Source organism: Echeneis naucrates, chromosome 13 (assembly GCF_900963305.1).
Source record: "Echeneis naucrates chromosome 13, fEcheNa1.1, whole genome shotgun sequence".
Taxonomy (NCBI): domain Eukaryota; kingdom Metazoa; phylum Chordata; class Actinopteri; order Carangiformes; family Echeneidae; genus Echeneis; species Echeneis naucrates.
The window spans coordinates 12205722-12231621 of NC_042523.1; the positions used below are offsets into that span (position 1 = coordinate 12205722).

The 25900-nt window shown below is 42.4% G+C and overlaps 1 protein-coding gene across 7 annotated transcripts in view; it reads right to left on the reverse strand.

Annotated features, from left to right (window-relative positions):
- cux1b (cut-like homeobox 1b) overlaps positions 1-25900 on the reverse strand; it is a 57484-nt gene that overhangs the window by 12453 nt on the left and 19131 nt on the right. For 2 of the 7 annotated variants that reach the window (XM_029516655.1, XM_029516657.1), the window contains 12 exons: positions 24020-24067; positions 20109-20187; positions 17589-17726; positions 15675-15798; positions 13173-13249; positions 12750-12816; positions 8252-8300; positions 6260-6364; positions 5550-5732; positions 5400-5458; positions 5050-5092; positions 4785-4881 (listed from right to left, as the gene is read on the reverse strand). In XM_029516655.1, coding sequence (XP_029372515.1) covers positions 4785-4881; positions 5050-5092; positions 5400-5458; positions 5550-5732; positions 6260-6364; positions 8252-8300; positions 12750-12816; positions 13173-13249; positions 15675-15798; positions 17589-17726; positions 20109-20187; positions 24020-24067 — 1069 coding nt within the window. Of the gene's footprint in view, positions 1-294; positions 437-567; positions 1113-1243; positions 1346-1842; positions 1927-2682; positions 3484-4784; positions 4882-5049; positions 5093-5399; positions 5459-5549; positions 5739-6259; positions 6365-8251; positions 8301-12749; positions 12817-13172; positions 13250-15674; positions 15799-17588; positions 17727-20108; positions 20188-24019; positions 24068-25900 lie in introns of all 7 variants that reach the window. The other 5 variants (XM_029516653.1, XM_029516652.1, XM_029516654.1 and 2 more) reach the window with 5 other exon arrangements.

Here is a 25900-nt window from a genome sequence, read left to right on the forward strand (position 1 = left end):
GCAGCTTGCTGGCTGACACTGCCACAGCACTGGGGATGGGGGGATGGTTGGAGGAGGAGGGGGGGAATGGCGAGTGAGAGGGAAGGGAGAAGGAGGGGTGGGTGGGGTGAATGACAGACTGACAGTAACAACTAGCCACTAGCTCTAATCAGGCTTTCAGAGTAATGCACTAGCCCAAGGAATCTGGTTGTGTGAATCCAGATACTCTGTTCTATGTGTGTGTGTGTGTGTGTGTGTGTGTGTGTGTGTGTGTGTGTGTGTTTGTGTGTGTATGAGAGAGAGAGATTTGTTTACCTTGGTTCTGAGCTTGCTGGATGTGTGCGTTTTGCCCCTGGTCTCCATTGAGCCACGGCTGCATGCGGAGGTATGACTCTCTGCTCCTCTGGTTCAACTTGTTCCACGGCTTGTGTCGAGACAGACCGTCACTCAATATTCCCTAAAAACATACACCAGGAGATTGACTCACACATGACACCACTATAGAGTACAAACAGAATCATAAAAAAAAATAGAAAGAAGATAAATCTCACACACAAGCTTTAGTTTTCTCTTCCCCCACACCCTCACCTCTTTGGAGTCCTCCTGGTTGTGGTTCTCCTCTCCTGTCTGGTTAGATATATTCCTGCGGCTGTCAGTATGCATGTTGCTCCACCACTGCTCTCTCCAGTATCCCACCCCCCCAGAGCGTCCCGAACTGTCAGAACCCCGACCAAGCCTGAGAGCTCCGTCAACAGACATGTCAATCCCTGAAGAAACCCTGCCCTCTCTCTTCACGCCGGAGCTGAAGTCCAGGACTGGAGATGGGGATGAGGGTGAGGACAAAAGGGAGCTGGGTGGTTTCTTGAGGGAAAGTGCCAGGGGATTGTAAGGGGGTAGTGGGGCAGTGAGTGTGGAGTTCAGGAGGTCCCTCTGAGATAGTGTTGCTGAGGAAGAGGAGGAAGATGAGGCTTTAAGGATGGGCTCCAGTGCAGCCTGCTGGGCCTCCATCTCTCTGCGAGCTTGCTCTAGGATAGAGCGAATGGCCTCATCTGATCCACTTCCCCCTCCACCTCCTACTCCACCTCCTCCCCCTCCTTTCAGTCCTGCATATGAGGGTTGAGCATGGGACAAGTCTGTTGAAGGAGGAAAGAAAGAAAGTGGCCATCATGAGGAAAGCAGATAAATACACACAGCCACAATATATCATCCTCTATGCTTTGAATCAACTGAAGCTAAAAAAAAAAAAAAAAAAAAAACACCTCACCAGCTTTCTGCACCTGCAGCTCCCTTTTCGCCTGTTCCAGAATGGACTTGATGGCCTCATCTGAACTAGCCTCTGGTGTGCGGACGCGGGCAGTGATGTTACCTGGAAGGGGAGGTAGAAGGAATGGGAGATCAAAAATCTTTTCAGATTAAAAACCATAGATAACCAACTACAGAGCTTGTAAAGAGAACAATAACAGAGCGAGTGAAAACATCAAATAATTACACCATAGCACAGCACAGAGAACAACATTCCCATCACTGAGCTACAAGGCAACTACACTGGAGGGATTGTCATATTTTTTCTGGTCCCCTTGGAGCGCAGACATGCACACGTGCTACAGGGTTCGTACTGTAAATGCTCCCCACAGAATAACAACTACCAATAAAATCCCTAAATACACATGCTGGCTTTTCCTCTGACGCAAGTCACTGGAACAGTGCGGTTACCTTCAAGGCACATTTATATCTGTATGCCTCCCTGCAAATTAATAAACGCCAACACACATACGCACGCACACCATAGACACAGTTCACCCCAACACAAACATGCCACACAGACAGAACGTGCTAGAATCTCTGTGTGTGAAGGGGACAGACCTGTGTGTGAAGCTGTATCGGAGAGGGCTCTCCGCTTCGGAACATCCTGAAACACTCGGCTAAGCTGGGGCTGGCCTGAGCCCTCTGTTAAAAACAATATATCACACACTATGTTACAGCACTTGTGTGTTTTTTTTTTTTTTTTTTTTTTTACGGCTAGACTATATAGTGCCCTATGATGCTATTCCAGTATATGGAATATACAAATACTTCCGTCAAATGCATATTAAAGTACCTTCAATGCATTGATTTTTACAATCTGTGGGCCTGATTGGAATAAAACTTCTACCTAACAGAGATATTACACTACTACAAAGGCAGACTAGTGATGGATAAATTACTCGTTGGTACATAAAAGCCTTATATGAAGCCTTATTTTTAACAAGAGCTGTGTCTTGGAGTAGGTGGTAGACTGCCAAGTTTATTTGTACCACTGAGACCACCTTCAAATCAGAAATGTCCCGATGCGTTAACAAAAACAGGCCTAGGCCTAATCGAATTTGCCCGTAGTTAACAGTACCCCTGCTTTCCTGTTGGTTCCCACTTATCAATGTTATTGATGCGTGAAAGGTTTCTGTATTGACCACAATGGCTAGGAGAGGCTCTTGGGATCAGTGCGTGACCAGGAACTCACTCAAAACACACAGGTGTGGCACAGGATGGGGGTTAGGAAAGAGAAAGAAAAATAAAAAGCTGGTCCATATTGACAGGCTAATCAATGGCTCTGTGGAGGGCTGTACACACACGCACAAACACACACATACATACACACACATACACACACACACACACACAAAAAAGACACGTAAAATCAGACACATTAAAGGCACACAGACTCACCTCTCTGCCGTCCCTGGATGCTGCGCAGTGCAAGGATGTTCTGCTCATCGGCGAGGAACTGCCTCATCTTGTGGAAGGGCTCCTTCCCTCGGATGGTTAACTTGTTCCACGGCTTTGGTCTGGCCAGAATCTCACTGACCGAACCCTGGGACAATCCCAAAACATAGTGGCCAAACACACGCTGACCAATGTTGTGCTTGATCAGCTGCTCTTTAACCTGTCTGGCAATCTCTGCTGTGTCCATGTCCTCCCCGTCCAAAACACTCCCTGTGGTAGCGTCAGAGTGGCTGGGTGAAGGGGATGGGGCACTGCCAGCGGTGCTGCTCCCATTAACAGGAGCCATGTCTGGGCTGGCTGGAGGTGGCTGGGGGCTGCTGGCTGCCAGAGGGATGGCAGCAGACCCAGACCCAGGGGTGGAGGTAGGGATGGAGCTGAGGGTTGGAGTGAAGGGGGTGAACAGTAGAGCCCCACTGGGAATTCCAGACGACTCCTGCAAAGCTTTGGAGTAGAAGGTCTGGAGCAGCTGCCGCTGAATCAGGGAGTTCAAAGCCATCTTACCACCCACCAGAGGGAACACAGGGGAGTAGAAGTCTTGTCCAATTCCCGTAGGAGTGAAAGGGTGTGTTTCGCCGCTGCTGGTGGTGGTGGCAGTGTTGAGGGGGTCTGTGTGAGTGCGAGACAAGGGGAGCTGGGAGGAGGAAGGAAGAGAGGGAGGGGGAGGAGGGGGCGAGGAAGAAGGATCGCTGGGCATGGTCTCCTCCTTCGTATTGGAGTCTTCTGTCCCTTTTCGTCCAGCTGACCCTACAAGAAAGGTCAAACACACCATGCATTATGGGGGTGTCAACAAAAAAGGGGTTCCAAAAAGAGAGAGAAATAAATAACAAAAGTTGAAAAAAGTTATCTAATTCATGTCTTGTCCAAATTAGTGAACTTTATTTTCCTTTTTTGCCAACCCCCCCAGACAAAGTGCCCATGCATTTGTGATTTCAACCTTTCTTGTAAGCCACAGCCTGGGAAAAAAAGGACACACAAAACAATTGACACTGTGCCACTTAGGAGGGCTGGCTTGGCCCAGGGCTCAGTTTCTGTCTCTCGCAGGGGAAAGTGGAAGTTACTAGACAGAGTAAAATAATGTCCTTAGAAAGCCAATACACCACGCGAGTCCTCTTCCATGTAGTTGGAATGTGTTCTTAAACACTGATTTATTCCATTGTAGATGCAGAATCGTAGTCTTTAGTTCATAAAAAATACATCCAGGAGAGAAATCGAAGCAATAAAACTCTTTTGAAAAACAATTTTATGGCTGAACAGAAAACAGATGGATGAACCACAAAGAGAGACTGAATAGCTCTGTTGACTTTGAGCAAAGGCCTTATTTCACTTCTTCCATGAATAGTTAGACTTATCAAATATTTACATTCACCAAAACACATATAGACACAAACTATACTTTCTCAAGCCTTGTAACTACTAGAATCCATCATGATGATAAGTGCTGCAAGAAATATTGTTCTAATGCATAACCATTGAGCTTTACATGATTAAGTAAGACAGTAAGTTCCCCTTACTGTGAATGTTAATCAATTCAAAGGTATTCAACTATTCAAGCCTAAAGCCATGACATTTCAAAAACATAAACACTTGCAGAGGGCAAGAGCTCTGATGTAGGGGGCATAGTATAGTGTCCTCATTTTTGTGTACTGCAACTTTGTTACTGTTTGTCTGACCTCCTATTCGGTATTCAGAGGCAGGAGAGATGCACCAGAGAGCAACAACATTTTTACACCATCATTTTCTTTGCACATTGAGGACCCAATATTACAAAGCCTCCCAAATAATTCATAAATGTTTAAGTATTCTCAGAGAAAAAGAGTCTATATCCATACATGGTATGTGGTATTTATGATCTACACCGACAGTTTATCCATACCTATCACTGCACACACTTACCTGTAACTAAGCCCTCATCTAAGGTCCAGTAAATATTGGACTTTTGGCTTCTGTGAGCATTCTTTCATTTTCCTTGGATCAAGTGAGGGTGTTGAAAAGACAGTACTGATGAAACCAGGCCTTATAGTTAACTTACATTTAGACAGACTTACCGCTGAGCTCAGTGTTAGCAATGCGCAGAGCAGCACTCTCAGATTGAAGACTACGGTTCCTCTCCAGCAAGAGTACCTCGAGAGGTTTGGAAGAGTCCTGATCAAGAGAAAACGGAAAAAGCTATTAAAACTTTCAAGTGTTCGCTTTTATAAATCTAACTGTACAATTTTGTCTTAACCTTGTTACTTGTTACTTCAGTGACATTTATAAAGTCCCCTTCTGAATGACATCCATATTCATAACCCTAACCCTAACCCATTTTACCTGCACAGAGTCAGATGTTCCAAACTCCATAGACTTCAGGATACTGAAAAGAAAGAAAAAAAAAATCCATATATGACTGCAATCAGACAATCATACATATCTCATGAGTAGCATGCTAGTTTTTTGAGTTTTGGTATCTTTAAGTACAAAAACAGAATAGTGGGGCATTTACTGCCAGAGACACAACATACTGTGAAGATACAGACATGCAAACTTATGTGGGCACTCAACTGAGTTAGATATCTTAAATGGCGATACGCATCTTTAATATTGTTAAAGACATCAGACAAATTCAATCAATAGATCTGGGCAGGTCATATGAACACAACACACGACTGTGTGTTCCTCACCTCAGCTCTTTCTTCACTTCCTCATAATCAGCTTGCTTCTGCAGTTTCTCCTCTAGTTCCTGCAGATTACAAAGATTGTTAACAACATGAAAATTCATTAAATAATTCAATGACTAACTGGATCTTCATATGTCACAGACATGTTAATACCTTGAGAATGGAGGTCTTGCTACTGAGCTGCTGCTCCAGCTGTGTGATCTGGGAGGCGGTGGTCTCTCTGAGTTTGGTCAGGCTGGCCTGCAGTCTCTGGACGTCATCCACCAGCTGAGCAGTCTCTCTCTCTTTGGCCCTGAGCTCCGCCTCCAGACTTGAGTGGGATGATGCATCTGTTGCCTGTTCCTGAAGGCCAGATAGGATGGCAATATGATTTAATATGTAAATTACAATCATAAAACTATACAAGTAATTAAATAATGCACTATTAGATATAATAAAAAAAAGTACATTCAGTATTTCTAAGCCTGGTAGAAGTTGCTGATTAATGTTTCATTAGGCTCCTTTTTATCCTTCAATAACGACACATAACTTAGTCTGGGACAATGACGTTGATGCTTTGGTGCAGCAATCAGTCTTGTGTCAGACCTCTGATGTCTGTTGTACAGTCCAATAAATTGGTAAATCAACTGACCATCACGTATTGCTTCCTTGGCATCTTGTGCACAGAAAACAATAATTCAGTCAACAAATCAATGCGTTATTGATAACCTTGAAGGCCAGAGACTACAGAGGCTACTCTGTAGTAAATTGAAGGTTTCATCAGCCTTACACTTCAGGCATTTGAAGGGCAAAGCTCATCTTTAGCCCATTCATACTTTTCTGACAGCCATCCAGTCAATCAGTGAAGCACTGAAATGTGTTACCGTGTCCGGGTCAGCATTGGCTGGGCTGCTGAGCTGCTGGGATTGGTTACTCAAGGATAGCTGCTCTCTGAGTGACTCCGCCTCTCTCTGAGCTGCTTCTGCCCGCTATAATAAAAAGAGAAATATTAAAGGAAGATAAAATGGTTGAGATTCTTACACTTGTACTGTGTACAAACAATTCTTCAACCTCTATCAAAATTCAAGCTCTGAATTGAAAACCTATTTACTGCATGTAGCTGGAAAGAAAATTGTCCAAAACCAAGAAAGCAAAAGTTCCTCCTGTAAAAAGACCCTCATCATCATTTATTACATCATTTCAACATTCCAACTTTTCTACGTCTTTCACTGCAGCTATAATAAAGGTGTGAAAAATCTTAAAAGCCTTCCTCAGTGTACATTTTTCATTATGGAAACTTAATTGCCTTTGGTAAACAACTTTTATTTCATGATCAAACCAAAACAATTATTTTAATAGTTCACAGCAAAATACATAAATTCACTACACACTTTTGGTGTTGGTCAAGTGTCATTTCAAAATTACAGTAACATTGAGGGAATGTATTCCAATACACCATCATCTTCTATCAACCAGCCGTTTGGCTGTATGAACAGGAAGTTTATTCCCTTCAAGCATAAACAAAAACTGCAGAGAGCAGTAGGGCTGAGACAATGCAGAGTAGAAGTGCAGGATGACTGCCAAGGGTGGATTTTTTTCCATAAGTGCAAATATTAAATTAGTTTTGAGAATTGAGATGAAACTTGCTGCCTTGTATTTCTGGCCAAACTGCCATGCTCCAATTGGGAATCATCTGTAGTACTGGCCAACTTGCCATCATAAGGAGTTACAGGGAGCTGATTCCACTGTGCTCCTAATTGCAACCATATTGAGAGCTGTTATTGACTGGGTGGGAGTTGGACTGCTAGTCACAGAAAGAAAAATCCTGTTTTCCATTTTCTCCTTATAAAAGCATATAAAAACGTCTGTGACTGAGCTGGAGGCCACACTGTCATCCTCTGTAAACCTCAAATCAGAAGTGTGAATAGTGTGTGTGTTTGTATGTGGCATTATAGTCAGAGCGCTAACCTTTGGGCTAATATTAACATTACATGTCTATGCTATCCCTTTAGCCACAAATCATACTCTCAGGCTAATAATGAAAGTTAACAACAATGACATTAACAGACACCACAAGAATATTTACAACATGAGGGCAGAGGGCGCACTGGGGGGTCTATTTCAGCTACATGGGTTTAGTAGGTATATAATAAACATAAAACAGATAGCAACTCTCAAATTGATAACCCGTTATTTGTTCATGTATAACACATTTTATAAAGGGCAAGCAGATAAGACTCGTTCTATTTTCATATGATAAGGACTAAGATGTTTTATGGTTCTAAGAAAAAATGAAACCAAGAGTGAAGCAGTGCCCATCTCCTAATACTTCATTTTTTCCAGCCTCTCCCTGCCACAAATATTTTTGTTCCTACTCAAGATGTAAATCTTCAAAAAAAAAAAAAAAAAAGTCAAGAAGATATGCATTTTTCCCTTAAAACAATCACGAACTGTTATTCAGATAGAGATGATTAGTGTATGTGGTACTTTTTTTTTCCTTTCATTTGTGCCCTAATGAATATCTACAGCAGCAGGACTCAAAATGCTTGAGGTGTTAGTAAAGGAACGTGTTGTCCAGTGAAACTGCGTAGTTCATTATGCATTTTAATAATTTGGATTACAATGAAGTTTTATGGCACAGAGAAATAATCATAATTATTATAGTGGTATAAATTCATTGTTGGTTTTGAAACAGAAATCATTATATGCTTCAAAAGAAAATTAATAGAAACTCTTTCACCCTTCCCATCAATTTTAACTATTCAAATTCACTTAGTTGCTTAGACTGCATATCAACAATAAAACTTGTCAAATCTGATGTGGCAGATGATTTAGAAAATTCTGTGTTGAAATGTGCACATTTTAAGCAGCTTTACCTGATTGGCTCTTTCCAGGTCTGTCATCACCATCTCAATCTCATCGGCCCTGAGAAAGACATTTAGTATCACTCCATAGAAATACACAACAGAGCATGTAACAGAGCTTAAAAGAAATTCACAGAAACGCAGCTCAGGAAAAAAAAAAAAAACAAGGAATGGATAAAAGGATAGATGATTCCCAGGAAGAAAAGTACACTCAACACACAATGTTTGTAGCTGAGATTGTTGGGAGAGCACACATTTAGAGAATGTCAGTGCAGTGTCCATTAAGCTACTGTCTAAATTTCACCTTAATCCATTGATTGTGAACTCCATAACCCAAACAGCTTGTATGTGTGTGTGCATACATGTATTAATGTGTGTTTGTGTGTGTGTGTGTGTATGCACATGTAAGCCCCTAAACCAGGGCCACACTAAAACAGAGGGATTACATTAATAGAGCTCTAAATCCTAATACAGCAGACTAATCTGCTATGAAGCTGTGTGATTGTGTCTGACTAATGGTCTGGATGGTGGCCATGGTTCAGTTCTCACTTGCTAGAGGTCAGACAGCAGGAATACATCCCCATAAAACCACCTCTTATTGGGCTTTGAAAAAATAGTTTACTAACTCCATTTTATGACCACCTATCGCTTTTTCTGCAAATAATGATAGCGATGTGAAAGACACACTGGGAACAGGCAGAACAGCACTGAAGTCACAAGAAGAAAGCATTTTTTTTGTAAGTATTATTTTCGGGCTCTTTGCCTTTATTTCAATGACAGCAAGAGAGTGAGAAGAGAGAAAGAGGGGAGTCATATGCAGCATATGTCCTGGGTCAGAGTTTAACCCGGGATGCTGCAATAACGTGGCATGCGTGCTAACCACTCAACCACCTACCCTGGCCAATGGTAATATTTTTGTGTTAAATTTTTAGTTTTATGTCTCGACAGAGTTGAAATGTCTGTGTGCAAAAATTATGATATAATTTGCATTGAATGCATTGTTCATTATGCACAAGTTTTCTGATGATAATACAGGGCTGGCATCGAGTGCAAGGATGTGAGCTCCTATGTGCAAGGCTAAATGCATTAAGACCTTTTGATTTCATTGCAATCTTTTGATAGTGAACCCAATAAACCATGCAGCTTTTGTGTTTGTGTGTCACAGTATGAGAAACAGTGTTATGTCCCATAGGCTTGAGTACTACTGATTTGAATGTGTTTAACAAAACAGACACAGTTGATATTAGGTCAACATTGTGCTACAGGCAATGCAGCAAAAAGAATCAGATGTGGGTGGGAGAGCTTTTCACTCTCTGCTTTTATTCTTTCCCTAAGAGTTAAAGGGATCTAGTATGCATTTAAGCAACATAATAGTACACTACCTCACCAGCTTTTATCCTGTCTTAAGCTATATTGTGCTGGACCCACGTGCACGCTCAATTGTGCTCCCGCTCACACAAATGTAAGGTCACTGAGCCAACAAGCCAGAAAAGCTTGTAATGGAGAGCGTTTATGGGTAGTAATGCAACCCAAATACACCGCTGCTCCTGCTCCAAATGTGATCATTTAATCAAAGTACAGATGCACAAAGTCTTCTTAAATAACCTTTGGATTTGGCTGTATTTGGGAATTATAAAGGCAAAGCTAGAGGCTGAGCTAAAGGCTGAGGGCCAAAGCAGATCACAGGGAAGGGATTTTCTGCATATCCTGATACAGTCAGTCAGTCGCTGGGCAGGGCAGGAACTGTCCATGTTAGCCAATGCGCCCAGTGGAATGAATTCATCAAACCCCAAAACGTAGAGGGAGGGTCCTTTGTAATGATAAAGACTGATTTCATGCCACCAAAGCTTATCTACAAGGTACTTTGCAGCAGCCACAGGGAGGAGCTATAGAGTAAATGCACAGCCGCACTGAAACTACGCACACTGGCACACACTTAGAGACACTCTTTTGTACAGTGGAAGCCAATGGGTGCACCCGGTGACATCAGTGAGTACTGTAGGACTTCTGAAAAAAGCCGAGAGCCTCTAAGCTCCTACTGTACTTCCTCCATCTCAGGCAGGCCTTTTCATCTCTTATCATCTTCTCCTCACTCAACTGCTTTTCTCTTCCACCCTCTGCCTGCCTCTATCCTTTCCCCTCAACCCATTCCCTTTCCAATGCCCTCCACTTTCTCTCCTTTCATCTTTTTTCCCCTCCACCTCCCCTCTCTCATCTTTTGCCCTCTCTTCCTCGGCCTCTGTCCTCAGTGCCAGCAGGATATTCCCCTGATTTAGATTTTCATTTCCCTCCTCTATCACACTCTTATCCCCTCTTCCTCGCTGTAGCCTCCAGCCGCTGGCTCACTTTTTGCCCTCTAGCTTTCATCATTCCATTCCTTTTCTTTTCTTGGCTTTCTCCACATTGCGTTTTCACAGCATGTTACCTTGGGGATTTCAAGGAGGCTTAAAAAGAAGCGAGCTGTGAGAGTGTCTCTGTGTGTGTATGTGTTGTGCACCATTTTGTGTTTGTGTATGCTTAAGATGGACACAGGGAAAAAAAGACATTCACCATTGCCTTATTATCAAAAATTAAATTGTTTTCCCAAAATGGTATCAAGCATTTATACACAGATCAGGCAGTACACAAAAATACAGATGAGCATGCACACATACACACACATACACAGCATCCTGTGGGTTGAGGATCAATATATCATTAATCTTTAACAGGGACTAAACGAGTAAAACGTGGCCAGCCAGACCCTGACAGCGCCAACACAGAGAGGGGTCTACGCTTCATCTTCAGGCCTGCCTCTCCCCGAAGCTTACATAGTCTGGGTACTGCAACATCAACCAAATTCTCAGAGTGTGTGTACTTCTGTTTGTGTGTGAGTGTTCGTGCATGTGTGTGTGTTTTAAAAGGCAGATTACCCAAATGCAGCAAGAGGATAGGGGATTTGTCACGCAATGTCCTCCTTAGTGTAAAGTTTAGAGCAAGTGAGTGTGCGCACGTATGTGTGTATTTGTGTGACAAAGTGCATGATATTGATGGCATTTGTGTTTTTCAGAGCCAAATATATGCAGTCAAAGGGTTAAAAGTTGTGTTCAGCCAAACACTGGCGATTTGCTCAGCCAAGCAGTAAACGGGGGAGGGACTCCAAGGACTGGGAGGGTGCAGGGTTAGAGAGGGTTTGTGTGTGCTTTAAAGCGTTGCATTAAAATTTCAGATCACAGCACGCCACATAGTCAAGGACCCTGACTGCCTCAGGCTCACGAGTGAGCGAATGAGTGTGCGTGCATTTGTGTGTGTGTGTGAGCACGTGTGTGGATGTGGGCGGGCATGTGTTTATTAGCTTCTGTAAGCAAATGGGGCCTACTATTTGTGTCTTTTCAAATGCATTTTCATTTGACATAAAAGGAAGAGACAAGAACAGAAAAAGTGTAAGGAAATGAGAGAAAGAAGAGGAGCAGTGAAATATACTTGTGAGGAAACAAAAACCAGAAGGGGGGCCCTCTGATAGACCATGAAACCTATTGATTACATCCATTACACTGCATGTAACATCTTCCCATGGCCTTTCCTCTTACACTTGCAAACGCACAACATAGGAGATAAACGATAAAGTGTGGGAGTGAGGGAACTAGGAAAGGGGGAAAAACTGTTGTGAGGATGAGAGAAGAGGAATTGATCTGTTTTTAACAGCCAATCAATTTAACAACTCTGTTAATGGAGAGTCTGTGAGTTTGGGACATGGTAAATGGGAGAGGGGAAAGCCTTAAAAGCAAAGTTGATACTCTGTTGTACTTTGGGTAAAGACCAGTGCAGGGTTCCCTTGGCCATCTTGGATTTAGAGAAAGTTGATGAAACAATCACAAAATAAAAAAAATTAAAATAAAAAAAAGAGAGAGAGAGAGAGAAAGAAAGTCTTTTCTTAGAATTTGAAACCATCTGAATGCTATTCAGAAACATGAGTTGTTCTGGTTCCCATCACTCTACCCCAGGGGAATGAAGAGTGTGAATGTCATAAAGTGCCATTTCATAGTGTGGAGTGCTGACATGGAAAAGCTTCTGTTCTCATCCTCACTGCTACTATAAGATCAATAATGATAGATGTCCATGATCTCAAGTAATTGAAGCTACCTTATCTTACAGGTGTCGTTAGAAGCCTTTGTGGCTTTAACTCTGAGATTTCAAAGTGACTCTCAGTAACTTTCCCTGTTTGTCTTGACCCTGATGAATCACAGAGAGCAACAAAACACAGAAAAAAAGAAAGATCTCTATTTTGGTGCTTTGCTATGGATGCAAAAAGCATTACAATCCCTGTCAGTATTTACAGTGCACGGGTAATGCTGGGATTTGGAGGCTGCTGAACATTGTGGGATGCAATCCAGCTGTTAGGGAGAGAAGGGGGAGTTTCCAGGCAAGGATATTCACTAAACAGGATGATTATGTCAGGAACAGACTATGGAGGAGCCAGAGGGGAAAAGTCACCCACAAACACACACACATATATCAGCAACACACATACTTTGCTGTGGATTCCTCATCATATTTTGTCTTCAAATCAAAGAGCTCGGCCTGAGTTGTTTCAAGTGCTGTGAAAGACGGAAAAAGAGTTAGTTGTTTGTTTTCTCACTTTAAGTCAAATTTCACTTGAAGAACTATATTATTAAAGATGGTTGAAAAAAATCATTAATGACTTTTTACTATGAACCGCCCTGTTACAAAAAAGGTAATTTGAAATGAGAAATTATATTTGTATTTTCCCTGCCTTACCAAATTAATTTAAGTGATAGCGTTGTTCTTTTTATTTTATCTATTGTTGCCAACTTTAGAAATGAATCAACATTGAAGAAATATTTGAAATCTGAAATGAAAGCAAATAAAGCTAGAATTTTGTTCAAGCTGGTTAAAACATTACCCAGGTCTATAAAGACTGAGAGCTTAGTACCTGTCTGTAGGGACTGGGCCTTGTGTTCAGCCTCTTCCAACCTTGATGACATGGAGTCCTGGCTCTCCTGGAGTTTCCTGGAGAGGCAGACAAAGTGCGAGACAGACAAAGCAGGGAGCAGAAAGTCAAAATAACCGATACTGAGTCAGTAAATCCTGGGTTCACACTTTGTGGCAACTGCGACTATTCTCTATTTTCCCACCATTTCTGAAGTGTTTTCCCCACTAAAATCCTCCCAACACAACCCACTCCTCATTAAGCAGCCCTATTAGGCAGGAATGTCTGGCCACTGGGGCACACACACTGCAGCCAGGGGGAGAGGGAGAGAGGGAGGGAGCAAGAGGGAGACAGAAAGGGAGAGAGAGGCAGAGTTGAGTGAAAGAGGGGGAAGGTGACAGAAACCACAAGGATAAAATAGATTCATTCTTGGTGTATAAAAAGTTGGGTTCTGCTGAGAAATTACCACTGCGTGTAAAAACACCAATAATTTAGCACAATGACGGTCTTTATGGTTCTCTTTGATGCCCCACTTCTCTACCAATCTCTCTCTCTCCTGTCATTTCTATTTTTCTGCCCTCTACTTCATCCTTTCATCTCTCTCCTTCCCTTTACTCCTTGCAGGGTAAAGTGTATCAAAGGTGCCATCCATTTACTGCCACTCTCAGACACAGGAAGTCAGCTCTCTGCAAACAGGAAGGGGCCTATAAAACACTGACGTACAGGAAATACAGTTGGACGATTGCTCTTCTGCTGTATGTCTGAAAGGCGCAATGAGCTTCAAGGCAGCTTCACACAGCATGCGCAGTGACTGACATGAGGGAAAATATGAGGTCTGCACATTTAATATGCTCAAATCTTATAAATAAACTTAAAATGGGCCATTTATCATACTCATTACTGACAATAGGTAATTCTCAAGCGTGACTGTGGAGTAGCAGTTTAATGACGCTAGTTTATTTCATTAGGGATGCCTCGTACTTTGGATGGAACTAGAGTTTATACAAAGGAAAATTTTTATCAAGAAGAACCAAAAAGAACATGTCAAACTGATATCTGATCCAACCAACAATAGCGCGACAAGGAGATTGCGTGCAATTTTCTATATATTTCTAAAGGTCATTCACCAGTGATGAAATGCAGTGATCATTTAGGATTCAATTTGAAATCCGTCAGTGTTTACAGTTAATATATCATTGCTCTAAGTGTGTGGAGGAGTGTGGTGATGTGAAAAAACTGCAGTCACGTGGTGGGAGATGCGCCATACTGTGCTGTTGCGAGCTACAAACAGAATCCGATTTGCTGCTTCAGAATCTATTCAGTGAAAGTTTTTGGTCACATTTTACTTCTTGTCCCAAAATTGCATGTGACTTATTCCCTGTCAATCACAGCATTTAACTCCTGCTCAAAAATATGCTGCCTCTTCAAGCCCTGAGGCTGCTCCAGCTAATCACATCAGGTTTTTGACTCTATTTACCTCTTTAATTCAAAATAGAAGAACATATTTATACATAACTACATCTTAGATTGACAGGTCAATTTTCTACCTGCACTGAAACATAATGTTTATATAATAATGAATAATTATAGCTTCACATTATGATTTAAAGTGTCCACCTCTGTGTTAACCCAGATTAAATATATAGTAGGAGAGGCCCCAGTACCTATTCTGTATTATGTCTGTCGGCATCTTCGGCAATTATTTTAATTGTCTTTATGTTGAATGGGCTCCTTGCTGGGAATAGACAGCATCAGAGTGACTCTTGGGGCACTCTAGCCTTTGCAAGAGTTAACGCAGCTCACTTTCAGTAGTATGAATAGTTTTTCATGGTCCTAAAATAACTCATAGCAATTTTGAGTTGATTCATTACTGCCACAGACTACCAACTGTATCAGAAAATCATACAGTTCAAAATGCCTATGAAATGGGGGTGAATAGGAAATAACCTAATAAATCACAGCAAATGTCTTTGTTCTAAAATAAAGTGACACCTATTCATATTTTAGTCATTATAGTTGTGTGATGGCTTTCAGTTACTGCATATTTACAGACACTGTAGATTTCTGTGGCAGTAATTATGCCAAACAAAAGGGATGGAACATATCGCGGTAAAGTCTGAGGTGATGATTCCCATCAAGGCAAGACTGGCAAGTACCCACATGACAAAAATGCTGGCATTGTCTTTTATAGGCAGGTAATTTTTCATTCCTGCATTAATCTGTGGGAGTACGGCAACACTGGAGAATAAGCATGAATGTGATGATTAAACATATCTATGAGAAAAACGTCTACAGCATTTAGCCAAGACAAAATTAATAAGTCATGAATAGCTATTCTAAATAAAGTCAGAAATCTTAAATCTATCATTGAAAGATTAGAATCATAGCAGTTCAGCCAAAGGGCAAAAAGACCTGAAGGTTTAAAATGGCAAAGTAATGGAGATTATTACTTGAAACAGAACTGCAGCAGTGCACACACAAGCAAACACAGGGAAAAAGTTATACCTCTCCTTCTCTGCATAGTCGTTATGTAGCTGGAGCTGCTTCTCTTGGGCCAAGTTCTCCGCTTGATTTTTCAGAGACTGCTCGTACTCACGGATCTTCTCCTTCAAGGCCTTAATTGTCACCTCTGGAGGAGGATTACCACAGATGAGTGTTGAGAGACAAGGAGGGAAAAGTCAAAATACAGGCAAATTACAAACATATACTGAGAAAAGACTATAGGGGTTCCCTTGGTGTGATAGATGGCAGTGATGATGCTTTTGATCAGGGAGATGACCTTTACTTAAGGAACAGCGTTTCACATCCTGCATTCTTACCCTGTCAGCACAGATGACGGCCTTGGCCCCTATGGCTCCTGCCTAATCTTTACATCCATGACTGGTATAGAATATTTGCCGTTCACCAACTGTAGATATGCTGTATTCATTAGGACTGCATTAGTGCTGAAACCCCATAACTTGCTGACGGGTGAGCTCTGTATGGGGCAGCCTGAAATAAATCTAACACATAACTGGGGTAATAAATAGACCTGTGTGTGTGTGCGCGCGTGCATGTGTACGTCTGTGTGTGTTTCTCGGAGAAAGATATAAGTGAGTGAGACAATGATAAAGAGCATTGCTGCTCCCAGCCTTTGACTGAGGGCTTTTAGCACTTTGTGTGCGTGCGTGTGTGTGATTTAAACTCCAGTCTCACTGCTCTGACACATAATCAATAGAGGAGAGTCCCCTCAGAGCCCTCTTACCCCTTAACTGCTTAACTGAACTTTAAACATTTAGGTTGCGGGGATCAATGGCCCCTGCACTCTTTGTGTGTGTGTGTGTGTGTGTGTGTGTGTGTGTGTGTGCGCGCGCATGTCTGCGTGTGTGTTTAACAGAAGTGGGAGTTCTATAGTGTGTTTTGGGGTTTAAATATCCCCCATCTATTGAGGCAGGAAGGAGGGATAAAGGATGAGGGAACAGGAAAATCAATGGCAGAATGGAACCTTGCCGCTATCGAGCTGTTCCAATTAACTCTCACTGAGGAAAGGGGGATTCCAAAACATTCCCCACTCACTCACTCACTCCTCCTTTTCGACCGAAATTACACCACTTTTATTACTGTTTCTCACTCATCTGTCAGTTTTTCCATCTTTCTTTAGCCCAAGGTGGCCTGTCGTTTTTTTTTATTCATAAATCTGTGCCGTGTGTTTTTTCCCCCAAATACGTGTTTGAAAGTGTAAAACCTTGTTTATATATTTTTAGAAGGCATTAAAATATGTTCACATAAGGCATTTTCTTTTGACTTAGAAGTTGTCTACATCTTAACATGCACATAACAGCAAACGATTAGACTGAAAGTACAAATTCAAAACTGTGATAAATGACTCCTTTCCTCAGTTTAACATACTCATTTTTTTTAAATCCACATTTTACTGTCATCTATTTGCAATTTTAAGAATATTTACACATTAATAATTTAGGTGGACTACAACCATAAAAATCTTGTTTCATAGACAAAGTATTTGCCAGGATGTTATCGACTAAAACTGAATACTAAGCTGCAATGGACTGGCAACCTGTCCAGGGTGTACCCGGCCCTCACCCAGTGTGTGCTGGGATTGGCTCCAGCTGCTCCCCACCACGAGTCAGAAATTGATAAGTGGTAGAAGATGAATGAATGAATGAATACTAAGTCAAAGTTAGAATTTTATGAATCTTTATGAATTTTTCCTCATTATTCACCCACTTAGTTTTTGTTTTGGTCACAAAAGCTATAACTCTCATAATGGAAAAAGCTGATGCCACGTATATCCATAGGCTGATACACTGAAAATATTTTATGTGATAATCTATGATTAAGTGTGCAGCCTTCACCGATGCCCTTCTCAAAGTCAGTAAGTGCACAAAATGTGTGTATCTGCATTTGTCCCTCTCTAACCTTGGTTTTTGACCTCTGCAAACTCTTTGTTGTAGTCCTCCAGTGTCTCTCGAAGTTTGGTGTTCTCTGTCTCAATGTCGTGCATCCTCTGGAGCTTTAGCTGCAGCTGCTGAGCCAGCTCCAACACAGGTACAGGATCTGCCGGAGACAACACACACCACGTTACCACAGCAAAGACCAGTTTGCACAAACAAAGGCTGCAAGGTGGTGTAATGAGCTAGGAATAACTACATTCAAGGCCCTGGGAGAGCAAGTGTTTGCCCTGGTGAGTTGGCCCTGAGCAAGGCAATGAATCTCTCTCAGCTCCAGGGGAACTGTTCTGGAGCTTACCCTGACCTTTGCTCTCCCTCCAGAGAATTACTGGTAACTGCAAGGACTAAAAGATATCACAATAACTAGTTTTATTATGGTAAGACGAGTTGGATGTATAGCAACTGGTGCATTTCTTACAGCATCCACTCACCCTGGATTATAACAGATTAATAACCAGAGACATCTGTGCACGCAGATTTTGAAATCCAAGAAATCTAAAAGCATTCAATAAGACTCATTTTGGTGCATATTTCATCGCTTTTTTTTCATTTTTTTCTGCATGTTTTCATAAGGATACCAAAAAAATGTGTGTACTTCACTGATTAGAAAGTGAAGAACAAAAGAGATTTGGTTCTTTAAATACACATTACACTGAAAGGTCATGGTTTGTTTTCACACTCTCTATCATCAAAACTGTATCTATGAGGGCAACTGAATGATACACTATCAGACTTTTTATCAACAGGGACTATTGTTGGTTTATTAGATTAACTTTGGTTTTGTATGTGGGAAAACTGAATACACCAACTGCTGACCCTGAAGACAGAAATACTGATGAGACATGCTAACAACAGAGATTACTGGGCTATGATCACTGCAAGTGTTTTCTATGACTCCCCTTAAAAGCAAGAAAAGGAGAAACATGAAAGTAGAAAGACGGACAAAGAAAAATCTGTAAAACACTACAAGAATACAAAAGGTAAATAAGAGATGAAAGAAATAGAGAAAGAAGAGAGAAATACAACTTTCTAGAGGCATTTTACCAACATCTCTGTGAACACACAGCAGGGTTAACTGTCACTGTGATGAAGAGAGCCCTGTCAGTCAGGCCAATCACATCTGATTGGTGCTCATGGGTGGCAGACTGGTGACAGGCAGCCAAGAGACGCAGGCGATGCTCATCAGCATGCCAGCTAAAAGAGCAGTTTCTGTGTGTGTGTGTGTGTGTGTGTGTGTGTGTGTGTTTATGTGTGTTGTACAGATAAGAGGAGCTGACAGCTTACAGCTGGGGGTAAGGGCTGTGTGTGTGTGTGTGTGTGTGTGTGTGTGTGTGTGTGTGTGTGTGTGTGTGTGTGTGTGTGTGTGTGCGTGCATGTGTCATGTCTGACGCAGTTAGATATCTTAACTATGCTAATGAGAGATCAGCAGAGAACGATTGGGGAATTTCATGCTGATTTTGTTCTGTCAAGGTGACACACCATGCAGGGCTAAACTCTCACACACACACAAACACCTTGTCACAACACACAACCATGCACCGAGTCTCATACAAATACACACAGGTACAAATAAATACTCAAAAACAATGAATGTATACCCAGATTTTGGACCCCTATCTGCCTGGGCACCCTTGAAAATCAACTTTCTTTTTTGTGGTATCAAACCTTTGTCCTTCAAATAGGTCCCTCTCCAAATCAACTGTACAGCTTGTTAAAAGCTGTTTGACTTGTGGGCCACTGGTGCTGAACACTCTTGCCAGACACCTTTAATCTAAAGCAGAGCACACTGGGCTGACTAACCAGGCCTTCAGCTGATAGAAGACAGAACAAAACACACTGTTTCCTCTTTCAAGACTGCTGCATTAGTCAGACTGGTCTGTGTCTGTGTGCATGTGTGCATCAGGCATTACATCATTGTCTCGCTGCAAGTTAAGAATAGCCCCGTCAGAGCAGGCGCTGACTTATTGGGAGCAGTACAATCCAAAGATATTACTGTAGGTCTATCCGTGTGGGAATATTATGACCTCCTTACGCTATAGATGAACTCAACTCCTCTCATTCCTACATACAAGGCCCCCCCAGGGCTCCCATACAGCTGAAAATCTCTAACCACTAGCATGGTGAATGTGTGTGTTCTGTATCACCCTGTGCCTCTCGTCCCTCCTCAGCCTCAGTGTTGAACGTGACTGCTCATGAGTGCACTTCACAGCAGCCAATCATGGGCGCACTTGTCAACCATATCAGGATGCACCTTCTGTTAAGACCCTCTGAAGGATACACCAGTGGCAATGATCTTGTGGGGATATATTAAGGCATCGCACACGCATGGATGCGCAGTGAAGGAGCACCAGAGGGACAGTGTCATACTTTCTCTCTGTCCCAGTTGAGGTCTACGTGGATAAAAGGGGTCTCTTGACCAGGTTTTTCGACTCAGGAGGCGTCTAGACAAACATATACACACAACACACATATTGTACAGAAATTTTACCTGGGACATCAATTATTTTCTTGTACACGTTCAAGAAGGCGGCCTCTGCTTCTTTACTTCTCTTACTCAAGGCATCGATCTGGGAAGAAGGAAAAAAAGTTATGGTCAATGTCAGCCACTCCATCTTAAAACACCGTGTCATATCCATAGACTCCAAAGCTAGGCCCATTAATTTCAGAGTAAGAGTGGTCCACATATCTGTCTATCCTCACTATGCATCAGAATGTTGCATGCATCCACGGTTGTCCTGACAGTAGCTGCGTTGGTGTTTCCTTCCCGTGAAGTCAGTTCAGCTGTTCAGCCGATGACGGATGCGTTTCGTTTGCCGCGTGCCCATGTCTGTCTATCATAAGTCTGTCGGTCAGTGTGTGTGTCTGTGTGTATGTGTTCCGTTTCCCCTCCAGCACACTGACATCATTAAACAGCTGGCTCAGTCTTTCCAGCCACAGCAGGGGCAGATTATTCAGTCAGCTCTTAGCAGCAATACAGTGTGGAACCATTACTGATGCAGCCATTAACACAAGAGGGCACGGCATGCATTCCATCACCGATATTATTGAAATGGACAGCATTAGAATGGATCCATAAGAGATTAATTCTAAAATCATACCAAAGGAACTTTTACAAGGTTGTCAGTCCTGCAACATGAGGCAACAAGCTCTACTATAGTCTGTGTGTCACACTTCAATATGAGAAGCAGACAGAGTAGGCAAAACACATCCGAAATCAAATCTAAATTGAGGGAAACAGATGCCAAATAAAGACGTTCAGATGGTGCTACTGTACTGGGCAAAGCTACAGCTGACTACTCTGGCTCATGCACTCAGACTAAACAGCCGTGTGGTTCTCTTCCAACTCCTCCAGCACATTGACTAAGAGAAAAGGAACAACAAAGACAAAAGCCTGTATAAGTCCAAATATAAAGTCTTCACATTCCCAGCCAAGTCAGTAGTGTAGTTGATGGGTGGTTTAGGGGTTCTTGCCACTGTAAACAGAGCAGGCTACATGTAATACTGCCTCGGCTCCTATGGGAACCTAATAAATCTCTTCACATGGCTTTGATTCATCTCTAGTTTTTTAGCCGCAAAACATCTGGCCCCGAGTAGGCTGGTGCCAGCACCCCTCCCTCTCCCCCTCTTTATTCCTCTGTCTTTTTCTCATTCTCTCTCTTTAAATTGTACTTGTCACTTCCATGTTCTGAATCGTATTTTTTCTTTCCCTCAATCATTTTTGGTGTCAATCTTTCTCACAAGTTTTTCTGTCATGCAGTCATGTCTCATGTGCAGTGCTCCTGTCTTACACACACACACACACAAATACACACACACACACACAAATACACACACACACACACACACACACACACACACACACACACACACACACACACACACACACACACACACAGCTGTATCAAGTACTTTACCCTCTTCATGTGCTATGTGACATTGAGTGATCAGTATCCTCAAATGCAAGGCCACTAATGGGAGATTACTGATGCTGAGTACTAATACCTCTCACACACCAACACCAAACCTTTTCATCAGTGTCAAAACATGTGTGTATGTGTGTATATAAGAGATCAGAGGCTAACATACCACAACACAATCTCGTGATAATGGAGAAACACTCACACTCAGTCAAACACAAACCAACACAAAAAAAAAGATCCGCCGTTGGCAGTGAAGGAAGCCAGCTGCATGACTGTACAATGACTGGGCCAAGGTCAGTGGTACAGCAGCTTTATATAGCCCAACATGGGAGGCAGGAAATAGACGTTTAATGTAGGACACACCCTACAGTTAGAGGCAGGTTAACTGCAGGACCAGAGCCATTAGAAGACCACCCAGGATTTGCAAATACAACCCTGCTGTTCCAAACTGCCGCTCTTTCAACCAATCCCAATGACATCTGCTATTACATGCTCCCCTGCCCCCATCCCACACACAAGCACAGACCAAACCAAACAAATGAAGTGACACAAATGATACCTCACCAGTATCAGTAGGTTACCAATGAGAAGTGCTTGCAATTGCAAAAGGTATCCCTGACACATACACACACACAAACACATACGTACATACGTCAGCACCTTGTGCCACCATCACTCAGCACTGACTTACTCCCCTATCTAACCCATAGTGTGTGAAGGGCATCAGACTGACCTGTGTGTTGCATGCTTGTGCGTGTGTGTGTGTGTGTGTGTGCGGCCCCAGTGGAGTCTGATAAGGGGAGCCTATGGGAAGCAGAGACTGAAGCCTTGGATAATGGAAAAGCTTATCTGATCGATGGACCAACAAGGAACACTGAGCATGCAACATACACACAAACACAAGTACACACAGACACACATAACCCGTTTACTAAACTGAGGCCTTGTGGAAACAGTACTGTTATTGGTAATAATTATGACCCGAGGGCATCCACCTTTCAATGACAAAGATTAAACAGAGTATCAAGACCTCCAAGTTCCTGGGCTAAAACTTTTTATTGTTCTGTCTGGGTTCCACATTCACTTAGTAAAGATTCAAGCTCCTGGGTAAAATGCTGAAGGATCAGTTACTGGGACATCAACAGGAAGACCCTCTGGTTAGTGGTGCTGTCTTGTCCTTGATCAAAGCACCAAGGGGTAAGCAAACAAAGCCAGACTAAAATTACACATTCTCAGAGCTACTCATGTTGTGGCATGCAAGTGCGCAGAATAGTTGACTGATTGATGGGCTGCTCTAAGACTGGCGCGGGTGTACAGTATTATCTCAATAATCATAAGATAATGTCTTTCTCAGTTCCGCGACCACCCACTAAGCGCCTCAGCATGTTCTGGTGTGCATGCTGCTGAGGTGTGTCAACATGAGGATGGTGGAAACAGCTGACAAAGCCCCAATTATACTGCTGCCGTTTCTATTCTCTAAATAGACTGTGGATCATCAGCAGAACATGGTAGAACCACTATAAATTACAGCATTTTACATAACCACTGGCTGTGGTTGCTGCTCTAACACAAGAATATGGAAACTAACCCAGTGTTAAACTGTAATATTCTACGGCCAAGAGCAAAGCAGCCATGTCACTGTCTATTGAGATTATTCTGTTTGTGTGCACACATGTGTTTCCCTATGTGTATGTGTGTGTGTGTCTCTCTCTTTAGGGAAGATACTGCTGGGATGAATGTCCACCCACACCAACTCCAAATAACGCCCCAGTCTAAACCAGCCTCTTCCACTCCTACCCTCTGACTTTCACATATGGGAGTGAACTGGAAATGCACGGCTGCCAGTAAGGAGGAGTCATGATGGAAATAGGCCAAAATGATGGAGGGGGAGATAGAGAGGAACGGTGGGAGTATGATGTAGCACACACACAAAAGTCACCTCTTGTAGGTCAAGGCACATAAAAACATGGGGTGTAACGTTAAAATGAAAGTAAACAAAAATGTGACAATGAACAAAAATGATTCACGATTCACTAGATCAATGAAAAACAACAAATAACCCTACCAAATCATGCAGACAAACAAAGTCTGAGGAAATCGCATTTGGTGAGTTGTGACTGGCTAGAGCCGGGGTTTTGTGGTGCCTTCTTTTTTATTTTTTTACAGGATGCAATTTAAACACACCCTTGGGCTACAAGACTTCATGAATAGGACAGAAAATCAAGAGCAGAGCAGAGTGAAGAAAAGAGAGAGAGGAAAGAGGGGAAATGAGATAGTAGCAGGAGAAAGAACAGGAGATGGCGGAGAGCAAAGAGAGAAGAGATGACAATTTAAGACGAAAGCAGAGAAGGGAGAGAAGGGCACTAAAAGAGCAGTCAATGAATGTCAAATAGGTTTTATAAGATGCATTGGTCCAATGCCGAGCTGGGGCATGTATGTTTATCACTATGTCAATATACATTTTCAATAACACACTCACCTCTCCTTGGAAGCTCTTGAGTAAAGGGGCAACCTGTTTCCGTAAATCCTAAAAAAATAAGAAAACGTGCATTAGTCAATCTCAAAAATTATTTAATCAGCTGATTAATTGGAGTCATAAATACAGAGGTGGCAGTCAGTTTTACAGCAATGGGACTTTGTTGTGATTAAATAAATCATTTAATATTTCTTACAGTAACCATTCATGCTACTGCCAAAGAGTAAAAAGTAGTGCGTGAGTGAATGATGAACATAGGGGTAGGGAGGAGGCTAGGTTCGTAGCCTGAGGTGCTCTGACAAGCTGCGTTTCTCTTAAGAACAGGTGCAGCACCACCTGGGCCACCCAGAGGCACCATTAGTGCGTGTGAGACAGAGAGTGAATGAGCTACATCATAGACCGACAGTTAATGCAAATTTTCTCTGTGCACCAAGTTTTTACTATGAAGCTAATGCTTTTTATCCCGCAAGTCCCATTGCATGACTTTCCAGTACGAGTCAGCGGTTTCAGATTAGATAGCCAGTCGAGTATGTGTCAGGGGAACATGCAAATCACCATGCTGTTAGCTGAACCTACATCCTGACAAACTGAACTGGAGCGTAGGGTAAAAAGCACAACAGAATAGGACATTCTGTACAGGAACATTTGATTTGCACAGTTTGTCGACACACACACACACACATACTCGCAAAACTGCTTAATGAAGATGTGAAGTAGGGCAATGACAGATGTGTGCTTGGGAGACTCCATGCCTTTTAGAAACCTCTGCCTAAAAGCATAAGTGATGCTGCAGGGAGTGTGCCTCCAAAACTGATCTGAGAGCAGTGTCTGGCCCTGACTTCAACCAAGGTTGGTCTAGACAGGCCGCCTGTCTGGGGTTGAGGACAGGTCATGAACTATCAATGGAGGAGGGTCACTAAGGTCACCAAGGTGACCCTGCTTCATTGATAGTTCATCAGGGGTCATTGTGGCAGTTTGTCTGGGCCAAATCAATATTCCGTCTGCTGAGGATAATGACGCCCCCCAACACTACTCTTGATCTCCGTTTCTCTCTCTCACACTCACACACACACACACACCTTCCTGCTTGCATTAATGAAAATCATTTTTCTTTTCAGTTTATTTACCCACAGTTTACGTTCCAGTGTTTTGTCAGAATCAAGTAAAATGTTCTCTACAATCTATATTAGTATAAATTAGTATAAATTATAGTGTGCAAATTGTTTTTATTTCATTATTTTATGCTTTGTATGTTACTTTTATTCTTATATATATATATATATATATATATATATATATATATATATATGTATGTTACAATCATATGGTAAGCAAAAGCTTGAAGTTGCTGACTTAATCTTGTAAATTTTTTCAGTCAAGTTCATTTAAAGCCTAATGCCTTAGATTACAAGGTGATCTTACTTTTCCCTCCAATTTTAAAGTTATGGTGGAGATTAAATACCATATAAACCTAAATGAGGCTCTACATGTGCTAAATATGCGCACACAAAAACAAACAAATTCAAATTCGCTCGTGGAGTCAAGCAACACATTTTGCCGAATACCCCAGCAGTGAACCTTGTTGGTCCACTTTCTAGTGCTCCACCTCCTTGCCCTCTCTACTTCCAAAGATTTATGACCATATAACATAACAATGCACACAGACACCATGGTCAATCTATGTGTGTGTGTGTGTGTGTGTGTGTGTGTTGGGGGGCGGGGGGGCAGCAGCAGGAGATGGATGGCTGGTGTGTGAGCTGCCGTCAGACAGCAGACAGGCCAGCCCGAGGAATCCTCCAGGGAGTATGGAACTCACATTTGTTGTCTATCTACCCTGCAGCTACACAACATGAATGTGTGTATGTGCCTGCCTGCGCACACGCG